The 23,759-nt window shown below is 50.3% G+C and overlaps 1 protein-coding gene across 5 annotated transcripts in view; it reads right to left on the bottom strand.

Moving 5' to 3' along the window:
- Positions 1–2,830: 2,830 nt before the first annotated feature.
- Positions 2,831–23,759, bottom strand: part of MAP3K9 (mitogen-activated protein kinase kinase kinase 9) — an 86,763-nt gene continuing 65,834 nt past the window's right edge. For 2 of the 5 annotated variants that reach the window (XM_086319983.1, XM_086319985.1), the window contains 6 exons: positions 23,027–23,267; positions 20,446–20,571; positions 18,580–18,733; positions 14,711–14,823; positions 12,657–13,463; positions 2,831–11,095 (listed from right to left, as the gene is read on the bottom strand). In XM_086319983.1, the coding sequence (XP_086176109.1) occupies positions 10,611–11,095; positions 12,657–13,463; positions 14,711–14,823; positions 18,580–18,733; positions 20,446–20,571; positions 23,027–23,267 (1,926 nt within the window). In that variant the 3' untranslated portion in view covers positions 2,831–10,610. Of the gene's footprint in view, positions 11,096–12,656; positions 13,464–14,710; positions 14,824–16,252; positions 16,322–18,579; positions 18,734–20,445; positions 20,572–21,130; positions 21,934–23,026; positions 23,268–23,759 lie in introns of those variants that run through there. The other 3 variants (XM_086319988.1, XM_086319984.1, XM_086319986.1) reach the window with 3 other exon arrangements.

Raw genomic sequence — 23,759 nt, 5'->3', positions numbered from 1 at the left:
ATCTTCCAACAGCAGGGCTTCTGCAGTTACTGTGCTGTGTTGCTTGGCACAAGGGGGTCAGCCTCAAAGCAAGGGATCTGTGGGACATCTGCAGAGACCCCTGGGATCATGAGGAAGTACCCCCAAACTGCTACAGTCATCATTGTTTTGCTGACTGTAAAAGGAACATATATTCTTTGAAAAAGGCCTTAAAAGTTTTGAAAGTAAAGAACGTTTTTAGGTTATCCATAATACCTCTCCATAGAGATATCAATAACTGACTATCTTTCCATCTTTTACTTATGCTTATCAAAGGGACTGCAGCCATGAAATTAAAAGACGCTTACTCCTTGGAAGAAAAGTTATGACCAACCTAGATAGCATATTGAAAAGCAGAGACATTACTTTGCCAACAAAGGTCCATCTAGTCGAGGCTATGGCTTTTCCAGTGGTCACGTATGGATGTGAGAGTTGGACTGTGAAGAAAGCTGAGCGCCGAAGAATTGATGCTTTTGAACTGTGGTGTTGGAGAAGACTCTTGAGAGTCCCTTGGACTGCAAGGAAATCCAACCAGTCCATTCTAAAGGATATCAGCCCTGGGTGTTCTTTGGAAGGAATGATGCTAAAGCTGAAACTCCAGTACTTTGGCCACCTCATGCGAAGAGTTGACTCATTGGAAAAGACTCTGATGCTGGGAGGGATTGGGGGCAGGAGGAGAAGGGGACGACAGAGGATGAGATGGCCGGATGGCATCACCGACTCGATGGACGTGAGTTTGAGTGAACTCCGGGAGTTGGTGATGGACAGGGAGGCCTGGCGTGCTGCGATTCATGGGGTGGCAAAGAGTCGGACATGACTGAGCAACTGAACTGATCAAAGGGAATTTTCTTAAAAGATGGAAAGGAAAGGAAGTATATTTTGTGTATTGGGATCAAGTTATTTTTGAAGCTTTTGGTATCCTGCCTTTAAACTTTTGAATGCTTCCCTATTTTCTTAATTATTCTTGAACAATCTGATTTTAATGGCTTCATAACCTCACACATGGTTGAATTGTAAAATCAGAACCTATTGTGAGGTATCACCTGGGGTCACTTTCCCACAAGAAAGAGACAGGCATGTACTGCTTGCTATGAGAGGAAGCCATCTCATGCATTTGTGCTCCACCATCCCTTAAGACTCAACTCAGATGTCACCACCTCGGAGAGGTCTGTGAAGCCCCAGCTCAGGCTAATGCCAATCCGTGGTGCTCCTGTAGCACCATCATAACACTGACCACCTTAAAGAGGTGTCTGTATATTTCAATCTCTTCTAGCAGACCATGAAGTCTTGCAGAACTGGCCTGTATCTGAACAAGCTGTAGATCTCCAGTGTCCAGCTGGTACCTGGCACAAAGATATTCAATAAGTGCCTTGCAGAGATGGAAAGTTTAAGCAGCCCCATTGCCAGGCATTTAGACTGTTTTTAATTTGTAATTAGAAATATGCTCTCATATTCTTAGATTCCATGTTGATGGAGGAAGAGGGTAGAAGTAGACCCCCAGAATCTTGTTTGGGTCATCTGTAGTCACTAGAAGCCTCCTGTAAATAACACTGAGATGACTTGTAAACAAGTCTTTGCCTGCATCTGACTCATTCTTATGATATGAAAGCAGAGGCTAGAGTCAGACAAAGCCCAGCTGCACTGTTTGATAGTTCTGTGGCCTTGGGCCTGTTCCTGGACTTCAGTCTTCATTTTTCTCAGTATAAAATGGAGAGAATAATGGGATCTACTCTTAGGATGCTGAGATGTTGTAAATGAAATAATGCAGGTCAAGACAGTGCAAGGCTTGGCACACTGCAGCTAGCTGTGTTGCTAAATGAAATTTCTGAGTCCATGTTATAGAATTAATGCCACAAGATCAAACTGCTCTGCAGAACATGGAGCAATTTATATACATATGTCTCTCATAGCATTTTTTTGAACAAGGAGTTGAGTCAATTTTTCATCTTTGCCCAGTCAGCCTGACAAAGGTCATATGGCCCTGGTCAAATCAGCTTTGAAGTTCAGCACAAGGTCATCTTTCTCCTCACAGTCTAAGCATCTAGCAGTCACCCCAGACACCTTCCCCAGGGAGCAGAGAAAGGGGCTCAGAGGTATGGAGTGAGTGAAGGTCGAGGTGTTAAAGTGTGAGTGGGTCAACATGGAAGTTCGGAAGCCACTTTTCCACATGCAGCTGAGTGATGAGAAACAGTGGACTAAAGAATGGCCCCAAACAAAATTCTTCTGCTTTCACCCTCAGCCTCACCCAAAGCACAGTCATAGAAAGTGAGCACAAAAGCTGCTTTGTGGTGAGCTTGCTCCAGAAGAGACGCAGAGAGATTAAGCGGCTTGCCCAAGGTCACACAGCTGGCAAGTGCCATTCAGAGTATCAAGACCACAAGGAGCCTATGACTCACGGCTGGCAAACCTTGTCCACAAGTGCACGGCTCCTCTGGTGTTTGTCCTCTCAGCAGCATTCCCAGCTTCACCAGGAACGTCAGGGTGGACACTGATATGGGGTGAGAGAGCACATCCTTGCTAGGAGTTCTGAAAGCCAAAATTTACTACCTGGGCAAAGTCAGCTGTGCAAAGAAATTGAACTGTTTCGGTAGGCACCTGCTGGTGGGCCTCCGTGGTCCAGTTGGGGGTCTCTAGAATCTTTGAGGAGGTTCCTCGCCTACCTCCTCTTTCCTGCACCGTATCTACCCCTCTCTCCCATTATTTTATCCCTACATATGGCAGTCGTCAAGAAACAGTTACTTGGACATCTTGTGTACTTACGAAGAAAAGAGAGGAAAGAACAAGTTTACAAAGCACCAGGGCAAACCAAAAGTCATGATTGTAACAGTTTTATTCAAGTCTGTGTGTGCTCTGGTGGTGAGACCAGGCTGAGATCAGCCTTACGCTGTAATACGATAAGAGGTTTAGCCATTGAACCAAGCCTGCTTGGCACCCCTAGTTAACAATTTACAGTACCTTGAAAAAAAAAAAAAAAAGCCAAAGAAAAGAACCTGATAAGTTTCCTTCAGGACTTTTCTATTTTTAAATATTGTTGACAAATTACAATAACTTAAATCCCAAAGCAAAATGGGAATTCAAGGACACAGGGTCAGCACACATGGACAGGACGCTGGAGCAGGGAAGGCCTGGGAATGAAAATTAGGAGCTACACACAAAGGAACAAGACCAGGGTGGGTATGTGAACTTCCATTTTACCTAGACTCAAAGGCTCTAACGGGGAGGAAAATCCCAAAGAAAGGTTTTCTGTGAGTTAAATAAAACCCATCTCCAGCTCCTTTCCTTAACCTCCCTAGAAAATACTGATACAGTCTCAGACTAAATCTGTGTGTATGTGTGTGTGAACATGTGTGTGAGTGTGAGAGTGTGACTGTGTGAGCATGAGTGTGTGTGTTTAGCGTGGGTAGTGAGGAAAATTAGAGGAAGAAGTGGACAAGTTCATCACCTTCCTTCTTTGCCACAACTGGGTAACAAGGGCATGTGATCTGATACAATAAAAAGACAAAAGCCTGATTTCAAGTTCCCAAGAGGAGCTACAATAAGGCTTCCAAATTTGAGAGGCCCAGAGGGATGTGGGTCGAAGCTGCAGTAAAGAGTGGTCAGTCATGGGGCAACTGTGGGCTGGAAAAAGAAGTGAGAGCCCACAGGCTTTTGGTGATCCTGGGAGAAGAGCTACGCAATTGACATATTCAACACCCCCTGAACAATCATAAAGAGGAAACGATGGAGAAGGAAGTAGCAGGCGCAGAGAGGAGATCGACTGAGCTCCAGGCAGATTGCAAGCCCTGTTGGGTGTCTCCAGTCTCAGAGGCTGGTGGTAGATTAGTCACAGGACAACTCCTCCTTGGATAGAGAACCATCTTAGAGCCATGGTGGACCTAAGCTAGGCTGACTTTATCCCAGAGTGTCTAAACAGTGGCCTAAAATGTGCTCAGGAGAAAATAAGAGATGACTTTGGAGCCAACAGATCAGCAACACTCCTTCCTAGCTGTGTGACCTTGGGCCTATAACCATCTGAGCCTTGGTTCCACATTCTTAGCTGGAGGTAATATACTCCCACCCCACCCCCGGGGTAAGTGAGTCAAAAAAAGAAAAGAACAGAATATACACTTTCAGGACAGCACCACTCACCTAGAAGAAATATAATGGTTTCATATAATTTATTATTAGTCCTCATACCCAGACCAGGATGGACCCATGCCTCATTCTGACAGTGATGAAGCAAAGAGCCATAGCCAGCATGGCCTCTGGAACTGGAGGGAAAGATAAATGATGAGAGTAAAATAAAGACGACAGAGAATAACAGTAGCGAAAAGGATACCGATGGAGGTGACGTGATGGCTGACATGAAGGTCACTGAGCGCCAGGCAGTGGAGTGCCTGTGGAAGGGAGCAAAAATGCCTCTGTCCATCTTGGTCCTTTCTGGAACTGGGAAAACGGTTTATTCACGTCTTTGCAGGTTCAGAGATATCCTAGAGTTTTCAGATGGAGACTCGAAAGCATCCTTCCCACTATAATCCCTTCCCTTTACACATGCACTCCTCTAAGCGACCTCAGGGTTTCAGAGAGGCTGACAGGCAGCTAGGGGACATCCAGGAAAAGTTACCCCAGTCACAGGGCCAAGGCTGAAAACTGCCCTCAGTGTCTCACTGCTGTTAAGTCAACACATTCCTATGCAGACACTTCCAGGGTCACCATCCAACTCAGAACCTGAAAGGAAGGAAGATCAGAAAAGACCCAAGCCTACCTCACAGGTCTGCCCTCAGTGTGTTCAGGTGAGGGGCAGGCAGAGCTGAGGCCAGGATAAGGTGGGGCAACTCGCCTTGGATGTAAAATTTAAGCGGGTCACAAAAAACACCAAAACAACCCTCTGCTATCCAGATGAATCATATTTCAAAGCAGTACTTTCAAAAGTTGAAATTAATGAAAAATTCATGATGAACATAAAATCAAAAATTTTTTAAATGTCATATCTCTCAAAGCAAGTAGTTAGATGTGAAGGATTTCAGGAACACAGGCAACAGGTTATTGGACTGGCCAGAAAGTTCGTTCCCATTTTCTGTATTTTATGGAAAAACTCTAACTAGCTTTTTGGCTAACCCAATACTTATGAAACTTGGTTTTACACTTCAGGAAGTGTAGAGAAAGACCACTATTTCTGTGGGGCCATCATCCACCAGGACCCCTCTAGGTAAACCAATCTGACCTCTGGGTTCTGATTTCCTGGACGTCCACCCAGCACAATCAACAGGAAAGGGCTGTCTCTGAACCTCTGCCACTGTACTCTGGTGTCCGTCCTGAGACTCCTATCTAGTTGCCAGGTTCACGCCTGCCCATCAGGCGGGAAAAACTAGATTGTGGGTGTTTGCAGGGAGGGTGGATCAGACCAGTCAGGAGGGAGACTGGGTCAGGGGAAAGGCAACTCTGTTCCCAAAAAGAAACAAAGACAGGAGTAGACAAGCTCCTGGCTGCCAACAGCTGGGCCCTGAGACACCTCTCTATTTCCAGCTGTGGTCATGAGTGAAAGACCCAAAGCCAGGCCACAGGCAGGAGATGCAGAGAACCACAGCCAAGAAGAATCAGGAAGGACCAGTCCTACTGGCTCCAGGTCATGGAGCAGCCCAACCTTCAGAAGAACGAATCACGGCTCCCTGAGCAGCCTCTGGAGGCCAGGGTGCTCCCCTAGGGCCCAAGATCTGAAATGGACAAAGGAGGGGGTGAGCCTGTCAATAGTGCAGCAGGACAAATGGAAAATAAGCGAATGTGAGGCTCACCCAGGCCATAGGGCCAACTAGAAGCGCAGGGCCAGGTCAGGCTAATTAGACACCTACCCCCACCCTGTTAATTAGCCTTAATCAGCCAGGACTCCAGTTTCTGCCTCCTGCCCTTCCAATGCCAGTGACTGTGGTGGTGGGTGCTGGGCAGCAAGGCCAGGGCAGAGCCAGGCAAAGAGGCCTCCCCGGGAGCAGTAGAGGGTTTCCCCTTCTGATGTAGAGTTTTATTCATTTGAATTCCTGATCTAAGAAAATAATGATATGTCTGACCAAAGAGACATTTGGGAATGTGTTCCTCATAATAGTTGTGACTTGACAAGTAGGCATCTCAGGCCTGAAGCCAAGGAGAGAAGCAGGTGGTCTAGTCAGTCAAACCACACGAGAGTGCCAATATTTGACTTTCAAACACACACACACACACACAGTCCTCCACAAAGGGAAGCAACCCAGCCAGGGGAGGCTTATCAGTGCTGGACCAGGGGCCCTGGGACCTACAGACTTTCAAGCTAGAAGGGTCTCGTGCTACAGGTGGGGAAGGCAGCATCACCCTGGGCTCACAGCTGGGCTCAGAGATCCAGAGAGAGGGAGAGACGTGTGTGACATCACACTAGTGGGTGGGTAGCTCTGATCACCAGTTTCCTGCCGCCCCGTTCCCTTACAAGGCACCAGGGGTGGCCTTCCCCCAACCCCAGTCCACAGTCTCTGGCAGAGACCTCGCAAGAGCCTGGCACTACAGAAGCGGCAGCACCTGCCCTCTCCCCGAAATTCTTTAAGAGACAACAGTGTTTCTGACCTGCCTTCACACACCTGAGTCAAAGAGGTGGGCTAAATGAGACATGCGTGGAAATGGTCAAGGGTCTGCATTCACAGAGGGGCCTGCCACACCCGCATGGACATACCAACCCTGCAGGTACCACTCACAGCTGTCCTTTAATACCTGCTGCTCTGTACTTTGAAGAGTTAGGAATGCTCAAGATGGGGTTCCTTCCTTCTAGGGGAGGGGGCGGGAAGGAGTCTCCCACGGGGCGCTGTGAGCAAGAATGAGGACACGGTATCAGGCCTAGATGCTCTTGGGGTGACTTGTGTCCTGAGCAACTGTGGTCTAAAGGAAAAGCAGTCTTGTGATGAAGCCCCCACCATGACATGTGTCCTATGGGCCAGCAGACCCTTTCCTAAAGATAGTTTCAGGAACTGGCCTGACTCCAGCCTCAAAACACATCAGACTCTGGGAAATGACTCAAAGAAACGAGAGGCCCTAAATCATCATTTTGGTGCTGCTTCCAGCTCCCTGTCTCCCACTTCCTGCTCCATAAGACACTCATGGTAGGATGATCAGCCTAACGACTTAAGTGGGGGAATTAGGAGTGATGCTTCTAAACACCAGGTGCCATATAAATACAGCAGAAGAGCACGTGCCTGACCACGGTCCCCATTAGTCATTAGGCCAACTCCAAATCTTGCCTCTTCCAGAAGCCAGAGGAAGTAGGCAAGTCCCCTAGAGGCAGAGGTGGTGGGGACCGCACCGCCAACTTCAGCAGTTTGTCCTGTTCGCTGGCCGGGAGCCACGGGCTTCTCGGACCTGCTCTGATACACGCTTTTTTGCCCTTGTGAGGGAAGCAGGTGACGGCTGCTCTTACAGGAAGGAAATCTGAGAGGGACTAAGAGACAAGTCCAAGGTCAGACAGCAAAAGCAGAACAGAGAACAGAGCCAATGCCTTCAGTCCTAGAGCCGGGTGCCCAACTCAGCAATCGGTCCAAGCAGCTTATTAACTTCTCTTCACTTGGATCTTCATCTTTAAGCATTTCCCCTTTTCTGCTGCTACTGCTGCTAAGTTGCTTCTGTCGCGTCCGACTCTGTGCAACCCCACAGACGGCAGCCCACCAGGCTCCCCCATCCCTGGGATTCTCCAGGCAAGAACACTGGAGTGGGCTGCCATTGCCTTCTCCGTTCCCTTTCTCTACCACCAAGTATATCAAAGATAGAAGGCAAATAACGTACTTTTGTAAAGGTTAGGAGGAAGGGTTAGCCCTATCCTGAGTCATCCAAATGTCGGGTACCATCACCATCATCATCACAATAGACTCTCCCGATACTAAAGGATGTGAAGCTAAGAGCATCCTTCAAAGCCTCTCAGACATAACATATGGAAATAACTGGGACATCTATTCAGCCCCTGGCAGTGACCTGGATCCTCAAGGACAGAGGACAATCCTATGTAGAATCAGTGGAATGAACTGAAGAAGCCAGAGGGGCAGAGAGCAGTATCTGTTTTCCATTACCATCGTCCATGAAGGAGCACCCGCCAAGAGCAGTGGAAAGTGTCCGAGGAAAGGGAAAAGGGGGGCAACCCAAACCTTATTCTATAGGATCCTATCCCACCCAAGCCTTGCCCCAGAGAGAGAGGGAGTGGCAGATGGGGGCCCCTCGGAGACCCAGTCTGAAGGAGCTGAGATGGAAAGGCCTCCATCGTCATGGAAGCCCACAGAAGCATCTTTGGAATAACCCTGCTTCTGCCTCTTGTAGGTATAGCTCCTCCCACAGTAGAGCCCCCGCCTTCCCTTGTCATCCCCTAGGTGGATGAGGAGGTAGGTGGATGAGGAGGAGACGGGTTCCAGCTGTCACCCAGTGGCAAGGGTTTACTCCAGACAAAACGACAAAAACCAGAAAATAAGCAAAGACTCCTTGCCTCATTCCAGAGCGCTGGCCAGAGCCAGGGTGGTCTGGACTACACTGTAGGCTGCACCCACCAGAAGACCAGAGACTGGGGCCAAGGGTTTAGAGATGTGAAGGTGGCTTAGGGCCTGGGGCCATGGAGAGTCCTCAGAAAGGGCACAGGCCATCTGAGAATGAAGAGCAGTCACTTGGTTGGCTGAGCTGATGGGATTCAAGCACCGCCCCCCCACCCCACCCCACCCCCTCTAGCCAAGGAGTGGGGTCGGGGGCAAAAATCATCTCCTTTGGACTGTCTTTGCTGAACAAAGAAACGGAGAGAAAGGAGACGCAACAGTAGAACCCTGGGCAACAGAACCAACAGTGCCTCCCCGCCCAAAAGTAGGTGGGGCCCTTGAACCTAAGTGCCTGCCAGTGGGCTTGTAAAACAAGGAGCAACTTGAAAACCAAGGTCACTCATTTTGCCATCCTCAGGGCAGGACTTCTAGCATAGTCACAGAGAGGGCAGTGACCAAATCCATCACTTGTGCCAACATTGCTGCTCTCCTGTCCTGCACCCGGGCAGCAAACGCAAGGAACCTGCAGGCGGGCCTCCAAAGCCTGCAGAGAAACAGCCAGGATAAACGACGGGGGAGTGACACAGAGAGTCTTGGGTCGGGAGGAGCGTGAACTAAGGACTCCTGTCGTTATCCCCACTCAAAGACAACTGTTCACACTCGCCTCGGGAGCCTCAGGGTAAGAGGAAGGGAGGAGACCCGTGTGAGAAAGCTCCAGAAGCTCAACATTCAAGCCAAGGAAATGAATTCCAGAAAAGCCAGGATTGGCCTCTGTTCCTTCCTATCCAACTCACGGTCTGGGGCCCAGCAGCAGGGGCTACCTGTGCACAGAGACAAGAAGCCCTGGTCGGTCTCCAACACTCGGACTTGAAGATGAGGGTACATGAGGGGCTCACAGGGCACCTTACAGGTATCATTACCCACCACATCCATTCACGCAAGGAACTAAGGGCTCGTTTGGCTTTATGGGCATTGCAGAACGATGACGGGCAAGCAGGAAGCCCCACGGCTCCAACTCCCAGTGTCTAGGACCCGATTCTACATGCTATTCTGGTGCATGGTAGAGATACCTCCCCACCAAACATGTAACCCCAGATCCACTAATTCCAGGGACTGGAGGGCAGATCAAGGCAAGGGAAGACACATACAGATCAGATGACAAAAGGGGCAAACACAGGAACTTTGTCTCTGGTTTCAGAACTGACACCAGAGATTGAGCCTCCCCAGGCAATTCCTGGGACGAGTGCATATTTGATTCAGAACCGGGTCTGACCACGTCTGGACCCCCAGGCAGGAGATGGGTGCTGTCAACACGTGCTGGTTTCTGCTCTTCTTTGAGTGTTTATAAAAGGAACGAGGACAGACAGACTCTGTGACCCTCTTTACTGCAACTCGACTGTATTTCCTAACTCCCTCCTCCTTCCAGTTCTCACGAAGGCAGGTCCTGTACCACTGGGAGGCTCAAATAAAGAAGTGGGGGTGCATGGAAGTGCAGCAGGTGGTCCCAGCTCCCTCAATTCCTGTGCCCAACGAGGGAGCACTCTGCCTTCCGTTCTCCAGCCGGCACCATAGGGCTTAGGAGGCAGAAAAGCTCACATCTCACACCAAATGAGATTCTCATTCATGAGCGTCGGGAAAGCACATGGAAGAGGAGCAAAATCAATCAGAGAACATCCAGTACTGGGTGTGTGGGAAGGCTGAACTCAGGGCTAACAGAGGGACCCCAGGAGGGCACCCCCTGGGGGCTGAAGAGAGGGAGCAGCAGGCAGATTCGGCTGAGTGACTCTGCAGAGTCACCCTGAAGGCGAGAAGACTGTGGAGGGTGGGGGACATGCACGCACCCCTCCCTCCCCCACACAGCCAGAGCTGATGGCCACAGCCCCTCCAGCGGACCTAGGGAGAAGGGCCCTGCAGGGTGAGAAGCCCTCTGAAGGGGCCCTGCTTCCATCCCTTCCATCTTCAAAGTGCATTATCAGTGCAAGAAGTAGGGCGGGAGGCTCAGGGGGGTCCAATTCTGAGAAAGGGCTGTGCCAGCCAGCTCCCCTCCCCGTCTCCTCCTGCGTCCCCCCTTGCCCGCCCTCAACCCTTTGCGTGCTAAGACCAGAACTCTTGCTGGATCTCATAAGGGGCAGGCCTGTGTGTGTTCAGTTCAGCTCTGCACAGCGGCACAGTGCTGTCCTGACTCTGGCCCTCTGCATCCAGGTCCAGAAGCGTCCGCTCGGTGGGTGGCAGCGGCCCCGCCTGGAAGGGGAGCAGAGTTGGCAGGCCTGGCCGGTCCTCCACGGTGCTGCTGCTGCTGGCCAAGCAGGAGTCCAGGTTGCTGGGTGTCTCTGTGCTGGAGCTGTTGGCCGGGGAGGCGCTACGGGCGTGGCTGGGGGACACAAACCACCATGGGTCCAGCCGTTGCCGGTTGGCCGAAGGACGTGGCCGAGGCAGAAACTCCAGGGTCTTGGGTCTCTCCAAGGTAGAGTCCTGCTGGGTGTTCCAGCGCCTTGGGGTCGGGGGAAAGACCACATTGGGGTCAGGGAGACGGGGGAATTCACCTGGGTCTCGGCTGGGGCTGGGGGTTTTCAACATTCCTGGTCCAAGAGACAAAGGGAGAGGTATCAGATGACAGACCACACACGCCACTTACTCCCGGCCCCAACCTCCCCGCCACCCTGCCCCACGGACCATGGCCCTGACCACCTGGGATAACTTGAGAAATGAGCACCTACTCTGTGTTATGCAGTGTGTTGGCAGGCACTGGGGGTGTAACAATGAACTACAGACCATATCCAGGGCACAGACCATGGTCCCTGTATCTTATAATAATGGGACACATGAGGTCATATCTGTAATGAAACAACTTAAGGAAATGTCTTTCATTCTCAGTTCATCCATTTAATAAACGTGTGACAAGAACAAGGGCTTCCCAGGTGGCGCTCGTGGTAAAGAACCCGCCTGCCAATGCAGGAGACATAACAGACACAGTTTCAATCCCTGGGTCAGGAAGATCCCCTGGAGGAGGGCATGGCAACCCCCTCCAGTATTCTTGCCTGGAGAATCCCGTAGGCAGAGGAGCCTAGTGTGCTATGGTCCATACAGTTGCACAAAGTCAGACATGACTGAAGCGACTTAGCATGCTCAACAAGGACAAAGCAGGTATCAGAAACCTGCTGCCGCTGCTGCTGCCAAGTCGCTTCAGTCGTGTCCGACTCTGTGCGACCCCACAGACGGCAGCCCACCAGGCTCCCCCATCCCTGGGATTCTCCAGGCAAGAACACTGGAGTGGGTTGCCATTTCCTTCTCCAATGCATCAGAAACCTAAAGACTAGTAATCTGGGGGTCTCTTTTTCCAAAGAGGCCACCTGTCTGATTTTAACAAAAAAATCTGAGCAGGAGAAGGGCAAGCCGAATAGTAAAGTACAGCTGTCACTCATATTCCCGTCTCACTGAACGGGTATTGCCGCACCCTCCTCTCCTATGGGATTTCAGGTAGTTTTTATGTCAGATCGAGGTCTTCTAGGGAGCAAGGGATGGGGCAGGAGTGAGAGTGTATGCTCAGGTGTCTCAGATGTCAGCCAGAGAAGGACAGGGTGTGCATCTGCACAGCAGTTCACTGGGACGCATCTCCACGTCTGAGAGTCAGGTGTGAGTAAGGGATGAGCGATGCAGGGTGTGATGCCCGGCTGGAAGCCTGCCTTACGAGTGTGTCTGTACTCATGGTCTGTACTCACTCTGTAATGACAGGCAAGAGCTAAGCTACGTGGCAGAAAATAACCTCCTGTGTGTGGCCAGATTCCTCCCTGTAATTGCAGTCTTCTTTCCAGGGAACAAACAGAGCTGGCCTCTTACCCTTGATGCGCCCTGAAAGTACTGGCCCGTACACTCCCAGATCCAGGGCCTGAGCATCTCACAGGAGTCCCAGTGGGATTCTCCCCAGATCCTGCCTGTCTGCTTCCCCTCTTCAGGGAAGACCCCCCTGAGGCACAGGACAGACAGACGTCAGTCCCCTCCTGTGGCCCAGAGCAGCCTGTCTCAACTGGCTGAGTCAGAGGAGGAACTTGAGGTCGGCCTGATATCTCCACTTCTGGGAGAGAGGCCCCAAGGCGGGAAAGAGGAAGGAGGAAGGAGGAGGAGGAGGAGGGCAGGTCTCACCTGCTCCAGGGCTGGGACTCAGCCCATTGCTGGAGGAGGGGCTCCTGCTGGCTGGAGGGGCAGCCGGCTTGAGGGCCCCGTCGGAAGGAGTCCGCCGGTGAGCGCTGGGCTGTGCGGGGGCCGTGAGGGTGACGTGGGTGGGGGTCAGTGACTGCTTTGGGTCTCGTTTGAAGCGCTCCACTCGGACGTTGACCAGGGGGTTGCGGGTGCAGGGGCTCAGGGCCGGGGCCTCCACGGGGCTGATGGGCATCTCGTACACCACGATCTCATCGCTGTCGGATCTCAGCAGGGAGCGGGTGGAATTGCACTCAGAGATGGAGGAGAGAGACAGCAGCGTCAGCGAGGCGGAGGGGTCTCCTAGCAACAGCACGGGCTCCTCCTTCTTGAAGAGCTTCCGGGATGGGGGGCTGGTGCTCCGGCGGGGCCGGCTGGCTCTCAGGAAGAGCCCCTCGCGCCTCTTCTTCTCCTCCCGGGCTGGTGGCTCGGGCTCCTCCGGGGGCAGCAGCTGGCACTTGCCAGCTTCCAGCAGGTCAAACCCGAGGCCCGTGGCAGCGAGGACGGCCCCGCAGCCGAGCAGAGCCACCTCGCAGCGGCGGTGGTTGGGGCCGCCCCGCTTGAGGCTGTTGGTTGGCGTCAGCTGAGGGGTACTGGTGGCTGAGTTGACCGGGGTGGGCTCCTCGTGACCGCCGTCGCTGAGGGGGCCATCCCCATCTTCCCCGCGAGGGAATGGGATACAGAGGTAGGACTGGCTGGGTGACGGCGGGAGACGACTCTCCCCACTCCGTGGGCCTTCGCTGTCCTCATCCTCTGCGGAGAGGAGAGAAGTGGAGGGGGAACAGAAGATGGGAACGAGGCTGCAGGAATAAAAATCTGGTCCTTCTCCCCAACCCCACGTCCCTGGCTTAGTGCTAGGGATCCAGGGGTTGAATAGTCAGGGGTGCAGGACCAGGAACCAATAGGACTTCACACTCAACAGTGACCAACATGGGGAAGTCGCTCTCCCTCCCAGAGCCTGTTTTCCCATTTGCAGAAAAGGGGATCTGCCAATTTGCTCCTTCTGTCATAGAAGTGCCGTGTCAGTTTCCCAGAACAGGTACATCCTTAATTATTTTACAAGTTGAAACTGGAAGGGAATGGGAAGGGAGTTCAAAAGGGAGGGAATATATGTATATGTATAGCTGATTCATTTTGCTGTGCGGTAGGAACTAACTCTGGGCTTCCCTAGTAGCTCAGATAATAAAGCACCTGCCTGAAATGTGGGAGACCCCAGTTCGATCCCTGGGTTGGGAAGGCCCCCTGGAGAAGGAAATGGCAATCCACTCCAGTATTCTTGCCTGGAGAATCCCATGGACAGAGGAGCCTTGTGGGCTCCATGGGGTCGTAAAGAGTCGGACACCACTGAGCAACTCACACACACACAGGAACTAACACAACATTGTAAAGCAACTATACTCCAATAAAAATTAATTAAAAAAGAAATGGGAAGGGACCTTGAATTTCTAGAATTGACAACCTACAGACTTGTCTTAAGACCCATTTCCTGCAAAGGATTAGAATCCTCGGCATGGATGAAGGCCAGTCTACTCTATGGACTGACTGGTTATGGCCTTGGAATTCTAGAGCGAGGGGTACTTTCTGAGACAGCCTGGAGAAGGCCTTACACATTTAGTGATCCCAGGGCAACACTGGAAGAGCTTGCTTGGAGGAACACTGGGGCTCTGTTGCCACCTCCCATTCTGTGGATTCCCCACGCTAAAATACAGGAAGCAGACCCGGGAAAGGCGAGTGCCTGATTCCACACCTCCCGCTGCCTCACTGCCCTAAGGAGACTGTAACCAGCCCCTTGGGACAGGAGGTCAAGGGCAGATTCCACGGCAGCGGTGGTCATGTGGAAATATTCCCTGTAACAGAGGGAATAGGGTGCGGGACCAAGAGTTGAGGAAAAGAGGAAACAGCCCCACGAAGCAGTGCTAGAGGTTTTGAAAGAGTCCAAGAAGCTTGGCCACGACTTCCCTGAGGGATCGGGAGGGAGTTAAGACAAAGGCAATGCTCACCCATCTCCATAAGGCTGGTGAACCCTGGCAGGGCTGGATTACTCCTCGGGCCCTTCCCCAGGTTGGGGGCGCTGGACGACCACTGTTTGTATCCATCTACCAGGGACTTGAGGCTGAACAAGAGGAAATGATGAAACTGTCAGAACGGGTTACCCCCTTTACCCTCAGCTCCGGGGGCCTCTCCCCATCTGCTTCATTACAGCAAAGCCCAAGAGCCTCAGGGTACAGGCAAAAAGCTTCCTGAGCCCACCTGCTTCTTTAACAGAAGTGCACATGCTCTAGGGACAGAAAAGCAGAGGCATGACACACCCCCTACACATGCTGCCATGGAGCTGTGGGAAGACCTCCTGGGCAGGCTGGCGAGAGAACAGAAGGAATGAGGACTGCCCGGCCCTGGCCAGGGTCTTGCCTAAGCCCAACTTAAGGGAAAGGCCAAGACTCCACAGACACTGACTATAATACAACACACCAGTGACATTAGAAAGACTGCAATGCTGAGATGTGCAGTGCAAGGCAAGCACTGGGCAATGAGCTCACAGAGATGGGCCAGGCCACGCCACTCACACCACTTCTCAACTTCTCCTTCCAAGCCTCCAGCATGCTTAGGCAACTTCCAAAGCCATCCATGTTTCAAATACAAAAATCAACTGACAAAAGCTGCGTCAACCCAGTGCACTTTGGGACAGACCTATGTGGGTAGTACATAAGGCTGGACTCGAACCCTCGGCCTGTCTGGGAACGGAGAGGAAAAGGACAGGAGCTGGCTTTCAAATCCCTGTTATCAGCTCCCAGTGGCAAGTCAGTAATTCCAAGGACACACACTGGGTACCCCGCCAACCCTCTTACAGGACAGGGCATCAGAGGCCCACAAGCACTGGTCTTTTTCCTAAAGAACAGTGAAGGAGGCCTGAGGAATCTGCGGGCTATGATTGCCAAGGAGATACTGGGATTATAATCAGGGGCAGCTCTCATTTTAGGACTAGAGAGAGCCATTCAACTAAAGCCCACTCTTCCCATCCCATCTCCAGGGAGGGAGAAGGACCAGCTTTTTCCCCTGCCTGCAGATCTCTGTTTCAAGTGCTATCAGAAATACCAGTGATTAAAGTACATTCCAGACATCAGTGATTTCAACCAAAATACACAGCCAGAGAGAAACATCTGCCAAACCCACAGCCTGAGACTTCTGACTGAAAATCTTATAAATCCCTTCCAGCTCTGGATCCAGGGAATTCAGATCAGCAGCGTCAAAGCCTGTGCTGAAGACCAAAGGATAAACAGCCATGTACTGATTCCCTAAAACAAAGGATGCTGGGAGAATCTTAACAACAGGAGTGGTCAGGGCAATGAGGAAACGTTAAGTCGGACCAACACAGGAATTTTCCCAAGGTGCACGATGGTACTGCTTCCAAAAAAAAAAAAGTCAACATGGCCCTGGCAGTAATGAGGCTTGATTCTGCGGGGTGTGCTGTGAGGACAAGGAAACGGGGGCGGGGAGGAGGATTATTATAGTACATGTGATGAGGTGGTGAAGATCAGACTCACCCCAAGTGGAAATGTGGAGACTCTGATGGGGTACTTAAACCATTAGCTTTCTCCCGTCTCTGAGGGGATCTTCAATGAATAAAGAGAATCAGTAGCAGGCAACAGTGGATACATGCTGCTCAGCCTCTCCCACCTGAGAACCCTCAAGGCTGGGCTCCTGTTACCTCGCCAGCTGCCCTCCCCTTGTTCAGTCTGTAAAGCCCAGATCATGAAGGGATCATAACAAGATGGCCCTGCTGGAATGGTCACAGGTCCACGACCTCCCTATCTGTGGGATAAACATCCCAGGGGCAGCCACAGCTTAATTGGAGGAGGGGTGGGGGCTGTGAATCCATAGATAGCTGCTGATTACAGACAGGTGCTTATGTTTCCTACAGAAACATACTGTTTTTTTAAAGGATGGGGATGCAAATTCACCTAATGTTGTTGAATTCAGTACAGCTTTTTGTCATTATATATTTTCTTCAGTCAACAGGAACTAACATTAGAAACAGTATCATACAGAGGGTCTCAAAAATTCCCAACATTAAGTCTTTTCCTGAGATTTTATTTCTTCAGAGGAATTAATAATCATGAAAAATTAAGTCACATATTTTGAACTGCTTAAAAGTTTTGAGGGCAAATCTATGTAAGGAGGAAGAAAATTCTAAAGTTAATGTTTTGTGTAATGTTGAAATGCAGTGAATTTACTGGCAAGACAAAAAATACACTGAAATGAAACAGAACCAGAGAGACTGTTGGAATCCATAGCCAACCTGGTAAAGCCTACTCAGAATCACACTAATGTCATAAATACCAAGGGACTCAGGGTGACTGGGTTCCTCAGCCCCAGCTCAACCCCACTCTAGCCAAGGCTCAAGGGACAGACTAGGGAGTGTTTGCACTTGCAGAATTTAGTACAGCAGAGCAACCAGGGGACTCCATCACTGATTTCTTATACAGCTTAGGGAGGCCTGCCCTACATATCTAAATTTTCTGTTCCAAGGTAACTAGTGATTTCCAAAGCCTGGCTTCAAAGAGTCCATCCTTCATGAACCAAAACTTATTTTCACGTTCTAGCATAGCAAAATAGATTTTGGACATGAAATCTTAGTATTCAGAGAAATACCAAGGCCAAGGCCAGTTACAGGTTGAGAGCACCTTTAAGTCTAATAGTCAACCTTAGAAGTTCTTTGGAAAGCCACTAAAAAGGATAAAGAGGGCTGCTGCTTATCCTCACACTTGGAAAAGTCAAGAAATATGGTTCTAGATTCTAACACAAGAATAAGAAGTATAGCCCATCACGTGCATTCTTCAGGTATGAAGCAGAATTGCATGAGAAGCATGGAAGAATCATCAGAGGAAGTATTTACATAAGTTTATTTATGCAGGTTTACTATGAGCTAGCCCACCTTTTAAGGGACTTCCCAAAGATAAGCTTACTCAGGGTCAACTCCATGAGACAGGTATGGAGAGAATCCCCATTTAACAGATGAGGATACCTAAGGCCCCACTGCTGGGTGTGGAGGAGTCGGGATTCACACCCAGGCAGCCTGGAGTCAGCATTCATGCGCTTCACTACCACGCTACAATCAAATGGTCTATGAAAGACCAGGACCCGTGGGCCGCAAACCCTCCGTGAGAACACGAGCACATCCAAGGCAACAGGGCCTGCGGTGTGCTTTGTCCAGAGGGGTCTCACACACATCAGCATGGTTATAGGGTGGGCTCATAGAGAAGGGCTAGTGGCCCTGGAGTGACCTCCGCCTGCACCTCCAAGGCCGGGTAGCTCTGCCTGCCTCTGGTTCAGGACAAGCCTCCGCTCAAGAGCCCTGTCATCTCGCCTTTCCTTCTCTCTCCTCTGGGCAGATGCTTTAAGGACAAGAGCCAGGTGTAAGTAAAACACTCAGGCGGAACTCCTCGCACATGCCAAATGCTTGGGCTACCTGCTCCTCTGAAAAGGATGCTCCAGGGGCCAGCAAACTAACTCACGAGCTACATCCTGCCCATCACTTGTTTTTGTTCAGTTTTACTGGAACACAACCATGTCCATTCGTTCACATATTGTCCATGATCTATGGCTGCTTCTGCATTACCACCTCGTGGGGCTGAGTAGTTACTACGGAGACCACATGGCCCACAAAGCCTAAAATACTTCCTACTGGGCCCTTTATGAAAAAAACTGTGCCAACTCCTGAACTAGGAGGTTCCAGGGAACACGGCAATTGGAAAACCTTCTTGTAAAGATCAAGAGGCATGTAATTTCTTTGAACAAGGTGAAACACACAACAGAGAAAAAGGTATTTCACGCCGCATTTTTAAAGGATTTCCCATCATCTGGCTCTTACCCTTCATCTCCTGAGGCAAATTCCTTCTGACCAAGTGTACTTGGCCCCCACGTCCGTCCCTTCTTCTTGGGGGCCCTCTTCTCCTCCTCCTCCCCCTCCTCCTTGGGGACCACAGAGCTCCGGCCCCAGGTTTTGCTGCTTTCGCCTGGTGTCACTGTGAATAATAAAGGTCAAATGGGATTAGGAAAACAGAGAGGCTTCCCCCTAAACTAGCCTCTTCCTGACCAGATACACACACTCACATAACTGGAGCTGCAGGTGTGGGAGAGTCAGACTTTGTGAGCAACTCTGTGCCCAAGTGGAGCCTGCCGGGCATGTAAGGGAGTTCCCAGCCACCATTCACTCTGTGCCCTCAAAGTGCCAAATGTGGGAAAACCACCCAGATTCTTCCGAGTCCAGTGGAAGGTGGAATCCTGGCCAGCCAGTCACCAGAGCTCCAAACAGACCTGACTTAGGGAACATGTTTTATTGAGGGTGGGTGGGTGGGAATTGGCCTGGGGGATGATGTGGGGGGAGGGGGTGAGAAAGTAGGTGGGAGAGATAAGGAGTAAAGATGATGTAGAAGTGAAGAAATTTTGGTAAGAAAGTGCTGGAAAGCAAGGAAGTGAGGAGTTCAACACTATGGAGAGGGAAATTAGAGACTGGGAGCAATAGGCCTGGAGAAATATAACAGAGAGGGGAGGAGGAACCTTCTCCTGACCCTGACACCTTACAGCAAGGGCTGAAACCCAAATTCTTCAGTGACTGGCCTTATATCATCAATGAGTAGAAGGAGTGTGTTAGTTGCTCAGTCATCTTTGACTCCACAACCCCATGGACTATATCCCTCCAGGATCCTCTGTCCGTAGAATTCTCCAGGCAAGAATACTGCAGTGGGTAGCCATTCCCTTCCCCAGGGGAGAATGGAAGGAGCCAGTTATCAGAAAACAAAGAGTTAATGGGACTGAGGCAAAATACAGAGCACACGAGAAAAAGAATCCACTGATTTGATTTGATTTTTCAAGGAAAGCCCAAAATTCAGGTCTTAGGGGGTTTTCTCTGGGATGAAATCTCTCTATCTTTAAATTAGGGCGTATGCCCCTTCAACCTCTCCCTCCCACACACTAGGAATATATGTATATATGTGTGGTATGCCTAACTTCTTTTTAATAAACACCATCATAAAATAAAATTGGCTCAGATTTGGACTATTGTAAAGTATTTGGCAAGTTTACCTTGGAACCTGCACTTTGACAAAGCCCCTTCCTAGGAAGCATGGACCAAAGAAATACCATGATGTTCCAAATATGGCAGAGGTCCCAAGTCCTAAATATACCAGATCCCAAGTCCAGGGTACCTTCATCACATCCCAAATTACTCTGTTATTCACTAAAGATCCCGCCAACACCCACAAACCCCTCTGTAGGTATCTGGCTAACAGTGAAATGTAGAGGAGGCAGGGTCAAGTTCACAGAGAGATGAGGTAATGGGGGATAAGGGCCTGCATACATATGTGAGTGCAAGCATGCTAAGTCGCTTCAGTCATGTCTGACTCTTTGCAACACTATGGACTGTAGCCCACCAGGCTCCTCCGTCCCTGGGGTTTTCCAGGCAAGAATACTGGAGTGGGTTGCCATGCCCTTCTCCAGGAGATCTTCCCAACCCAGGGATTGAACCTGCGTCTCTGAGGCCTCCTGCATTGGCAGGCGGGTTCTTTACCACTAGCATCACCTAGGAAGCCCTCACACGTGTGCATGTGTACACATATTGTCCAGGAGAGGTGGCAGAGTAATGACGGAGCCAGCCTGACCAGGCTGTGGCTGGACAGAACAGGGGACAGGTGCCCTGGTGTGTTCTGGCCCCAGCTAATTTGGGAAACAGACTTACACTGGATGGCGCGAAGGCGAGGGATGATGGTGGGGCTCGCAGGAGGGCTGGACCGGCTGTTGATCAGACTCTTCCTTTTATCCATGGTGGGCGAGGCCTGGACCGTGAACTTGTGCTGGAAGTCTGCTTGGGGGAAGACAAACAGATGTGTGTGTTAGAATTTTCCCATCATCAAATTCTCATGAACTACAGGGATATATGGACTCCCCTGGTGGCTCAGTAGTAGAGAATCTGCCTGCCAATGCAGGAGACTCAAGGTTCGATCTCTGGATTGCAAAGATCCCCTGGAGAAGGAAGTGGCAACTCACTCCAGTATTCTTGCCTGGGAAATCCCATGGACAGAGGAGCCTGGTGGGCTACAGTCCACGGGGTCACAAAGGAGCTGGATACTAGCAACTAAACAACAACAGGGATATGTGGTCCAAAACAGGAAATATAGCCAATATTTTATAATAACTATAAATGGAATATAACCTTTAAAAATGGTGAGTCATTATGTGTGCACCTGAAATTTGTATAAAATGTTACATCAACTCTACTTCAATTTAAAAAAATTCCTATGAGAGAATTGATACTTGCTGGCAGCCTTGAGGGATGGGCACTATGTCCTGAGAAGCTCCTTTTCAACTGGGAAATGTTTTCTTTTAGAATCGTTTCTTTTTCCCATAGGGATGTGGCGGCTGGATGTATGCAGAGACAGAAGCTTCACTACCCAAGTGAACTTCATTACACTGTTTTCGTAAAGCTGTCCATATAATGTACATAGAGGCAGCAAGTACCTACTTGGAATCAATTTTTAAAATATCATGAGACCTTGTCGATCATTCTGTGTGTGTGTGCTTAGTCACTTGGTTGTGTCTGACTCTTTGCGACCCTTTGGACTGTAGCCTGCCAGGTTCCTCTGTCCATGGGATTTTTCAGGCAAGAATGCTAGAGTGGGTTGCCACTTCCTTTTCCAGGGGATCTTGCTGACCCAGGGATAGAACCCGCATCTCCTGTGTCTCCTGAATGGCATGTGGCTTCTTTACCCACAGAGTCATTGGGGAAGCCCAGTTGATTATTCTAGGAAATCTAATATAAAATACATAAACTACTCTGTCTCATATAATCTATTAGTACACATCTCCTTTTCTCAGGGACCAAAGCAGGGAGACCGATGCTTCTCATTAAGGGCAGGGTAACAGGATTAATCCACGGAATCTGAGAAAGTGAGCGAGATGCAGTTAATGGTCCAAATTCCAGTTTATTCCAAAAGCATTTACATCAGAGCATGAGGAATGTAAAATGTACATTCTCTGAGTTTCTGGGCTTCATTCTCCCCATCTATCAAAGGGCTTATCAAAAAGATCTGCCTGTTGGCACCTAGGTTTCCCCTCTAGATGGTGATCTCCCTAGAGGTGGGATCCATGGCTTTTCTATCTGCTTCCTTAGCACACATCAAGATGCTGGCACATGTTGCTCCAGAGATGCTTAAAGACTCTGTGTTGCCTGAAAAAAAAAAAAAAATGTGCAGCAACACTCACTGAATTTCACTAACTGGATTCTCTTGTCTGTACCTAAGTCACCATCCCAGTGCTTAAAATCATCTACTACTGCTCCCGTTACGCTATTTTCCCTTGATTCCTTACACTTCTAATAAGTCTGCTTTCCTGGGGACTGACAGGCTCAGAATACAATGAACTTTTTTATCTACATAAACACACACATGAGTACTCACCTCCTTCCGTGGGTACATAAACTCCAGAGGCTCTAATTCATAGTTTCTTATTTCTTTGCATTTTCCCAAGGTGGTACCTACCGCAAATGTACCTTTGCTCAACTAATGTGTTTCTGAAAGGTTACGTGTAAATCAAATTCTTAAACATTCATCCTAATCTCAACTGCACACAGAGAACTAATTATTACGGAAACCCTGAGTTATTTTGCAGAGCCAGGAGTCTTCTTATCTCATAGGCACATGCACACACTCACCCTGGGATTCTTTTACCCCAATGACATCTTCATTCTCCAGGTTTTCCTACAGTAAGAATTGCCTGTAGGAATTGCCTGTAGAAAAGCATGCATGGTCATGCTTTCTAGCAGACTGGACCACACCTGCCTGTCGGGCTAGCCACGGTCATGGCCTTGCCCTCATGTTCTGTGTGCAGTCATACTCCAAAATCCCCCTTGGAAGGGTGAAGCTTCTCAGCAGACCAGGCTTTCCCGGGAATAGAACCTGGGTTTCCAACCAGCTCTATAAGGAACCCGGGGTCTCACGTTTCTGAGCCCAGTCCCTGGTTCCCACAGACCCCCTGCCGCACGAGCCCCTCGGCTCACTCATGCTTCGCCCAGGTCGTGCGTGCTCAGTCGCTTCAGTCGTATCCAACTCTTTGTGGCCCCATGGGCTGTAGCCCACCAGGCTCCTCTGTCTATGGGGATTCTACAGGCGAGAATACTGGAGTGGGTTGCCATGCCCTCCTCCAAGGGATCTTCCTGACCCAGGGATCGAACTCGCTGGTCTTACGTCTCCTGCATTGGCAGGCAGGTTCTTTACCACTAGCCTCACCTGGGAAGCCCTCCCCCAGGTCTCCCGGGTACCAACCAGAAGGGAGGCTAATGCGATTTCCATCCTTGAGCTTCAGCCGGCTCTTCCTGAACTTGCCCTTGCGCTTCTTGACCCGGGGCTTCTCCTGGCATAACTGGTGGATGATGATGTTGAGCTCTCGTTCAAGAATGTCGATCTCCCGCTCCGCCAGCTCCTGCTCCCGGCGCCGCAGCAGCTCCTCCTGGTTCTTCTGCTGGAGCGCGGCCCGCGTCAGCTCCTCCTCCCAGGTGCGTAGCTCCTGCCGGGCGGGTAGAACCGTCAGAGAGAAGGGGCACCCCTGGGGCAGTGGGGGGGCTCACCCCTGGGACAGCAGTGCTCACGGCAACCTGGACAGCTCTCCTCTAATGCCCCACACTTCACTCTCTGGAGGAGATGGGGGTGCTGGATAGCTAGTTGGCAAATGAACACCTGACCACCCAAATGGTAAGGGAAGACAGGCTCAGAAGAGACATTCTGAGTACACAGCTAGGGTAGTCACAGGCCAAGCCCTGCAGAAGGGGGCTGAGAGTTCCTGGTGCTGGAGAAGACTCTTGAGAGTCCCTTGGACTGCAAGGAGATCAAACCAGTCAAACCTAAAGGAGATCAACCCTGAATAGTGATTGGAAGGACTGATGCTGAAGCTGAAGCTCCAATACTTTGGCCACCTGATGCAAAGAGCTGACTCATGGAAAAGACCCTGATGCTGGGAAAGATTGAAGGCAGGAGGAGAAGGGGGCGATAGAGGATGAGA

This window comes from Bos grunniens, chromosome 10, assembly GCF_055505025.1.
Source record: "Bos grunniens cultivar Pamir isolate PY7600 chromosome 10, Bosgru_T2T1.0, whole genome shotgun sequence".
Classification (NCBI taxonomy): Eukaryota; Metazoa; Chordata; class Mammalia; order Artiodactyla; family Bovidae; genus Bos; species Bos grunniens.
The sequence above is the reverse complement of the archived record's forward strand: the minus strand, read 5'-3'. Positions and strand labels throughout refer to the sequence as shown.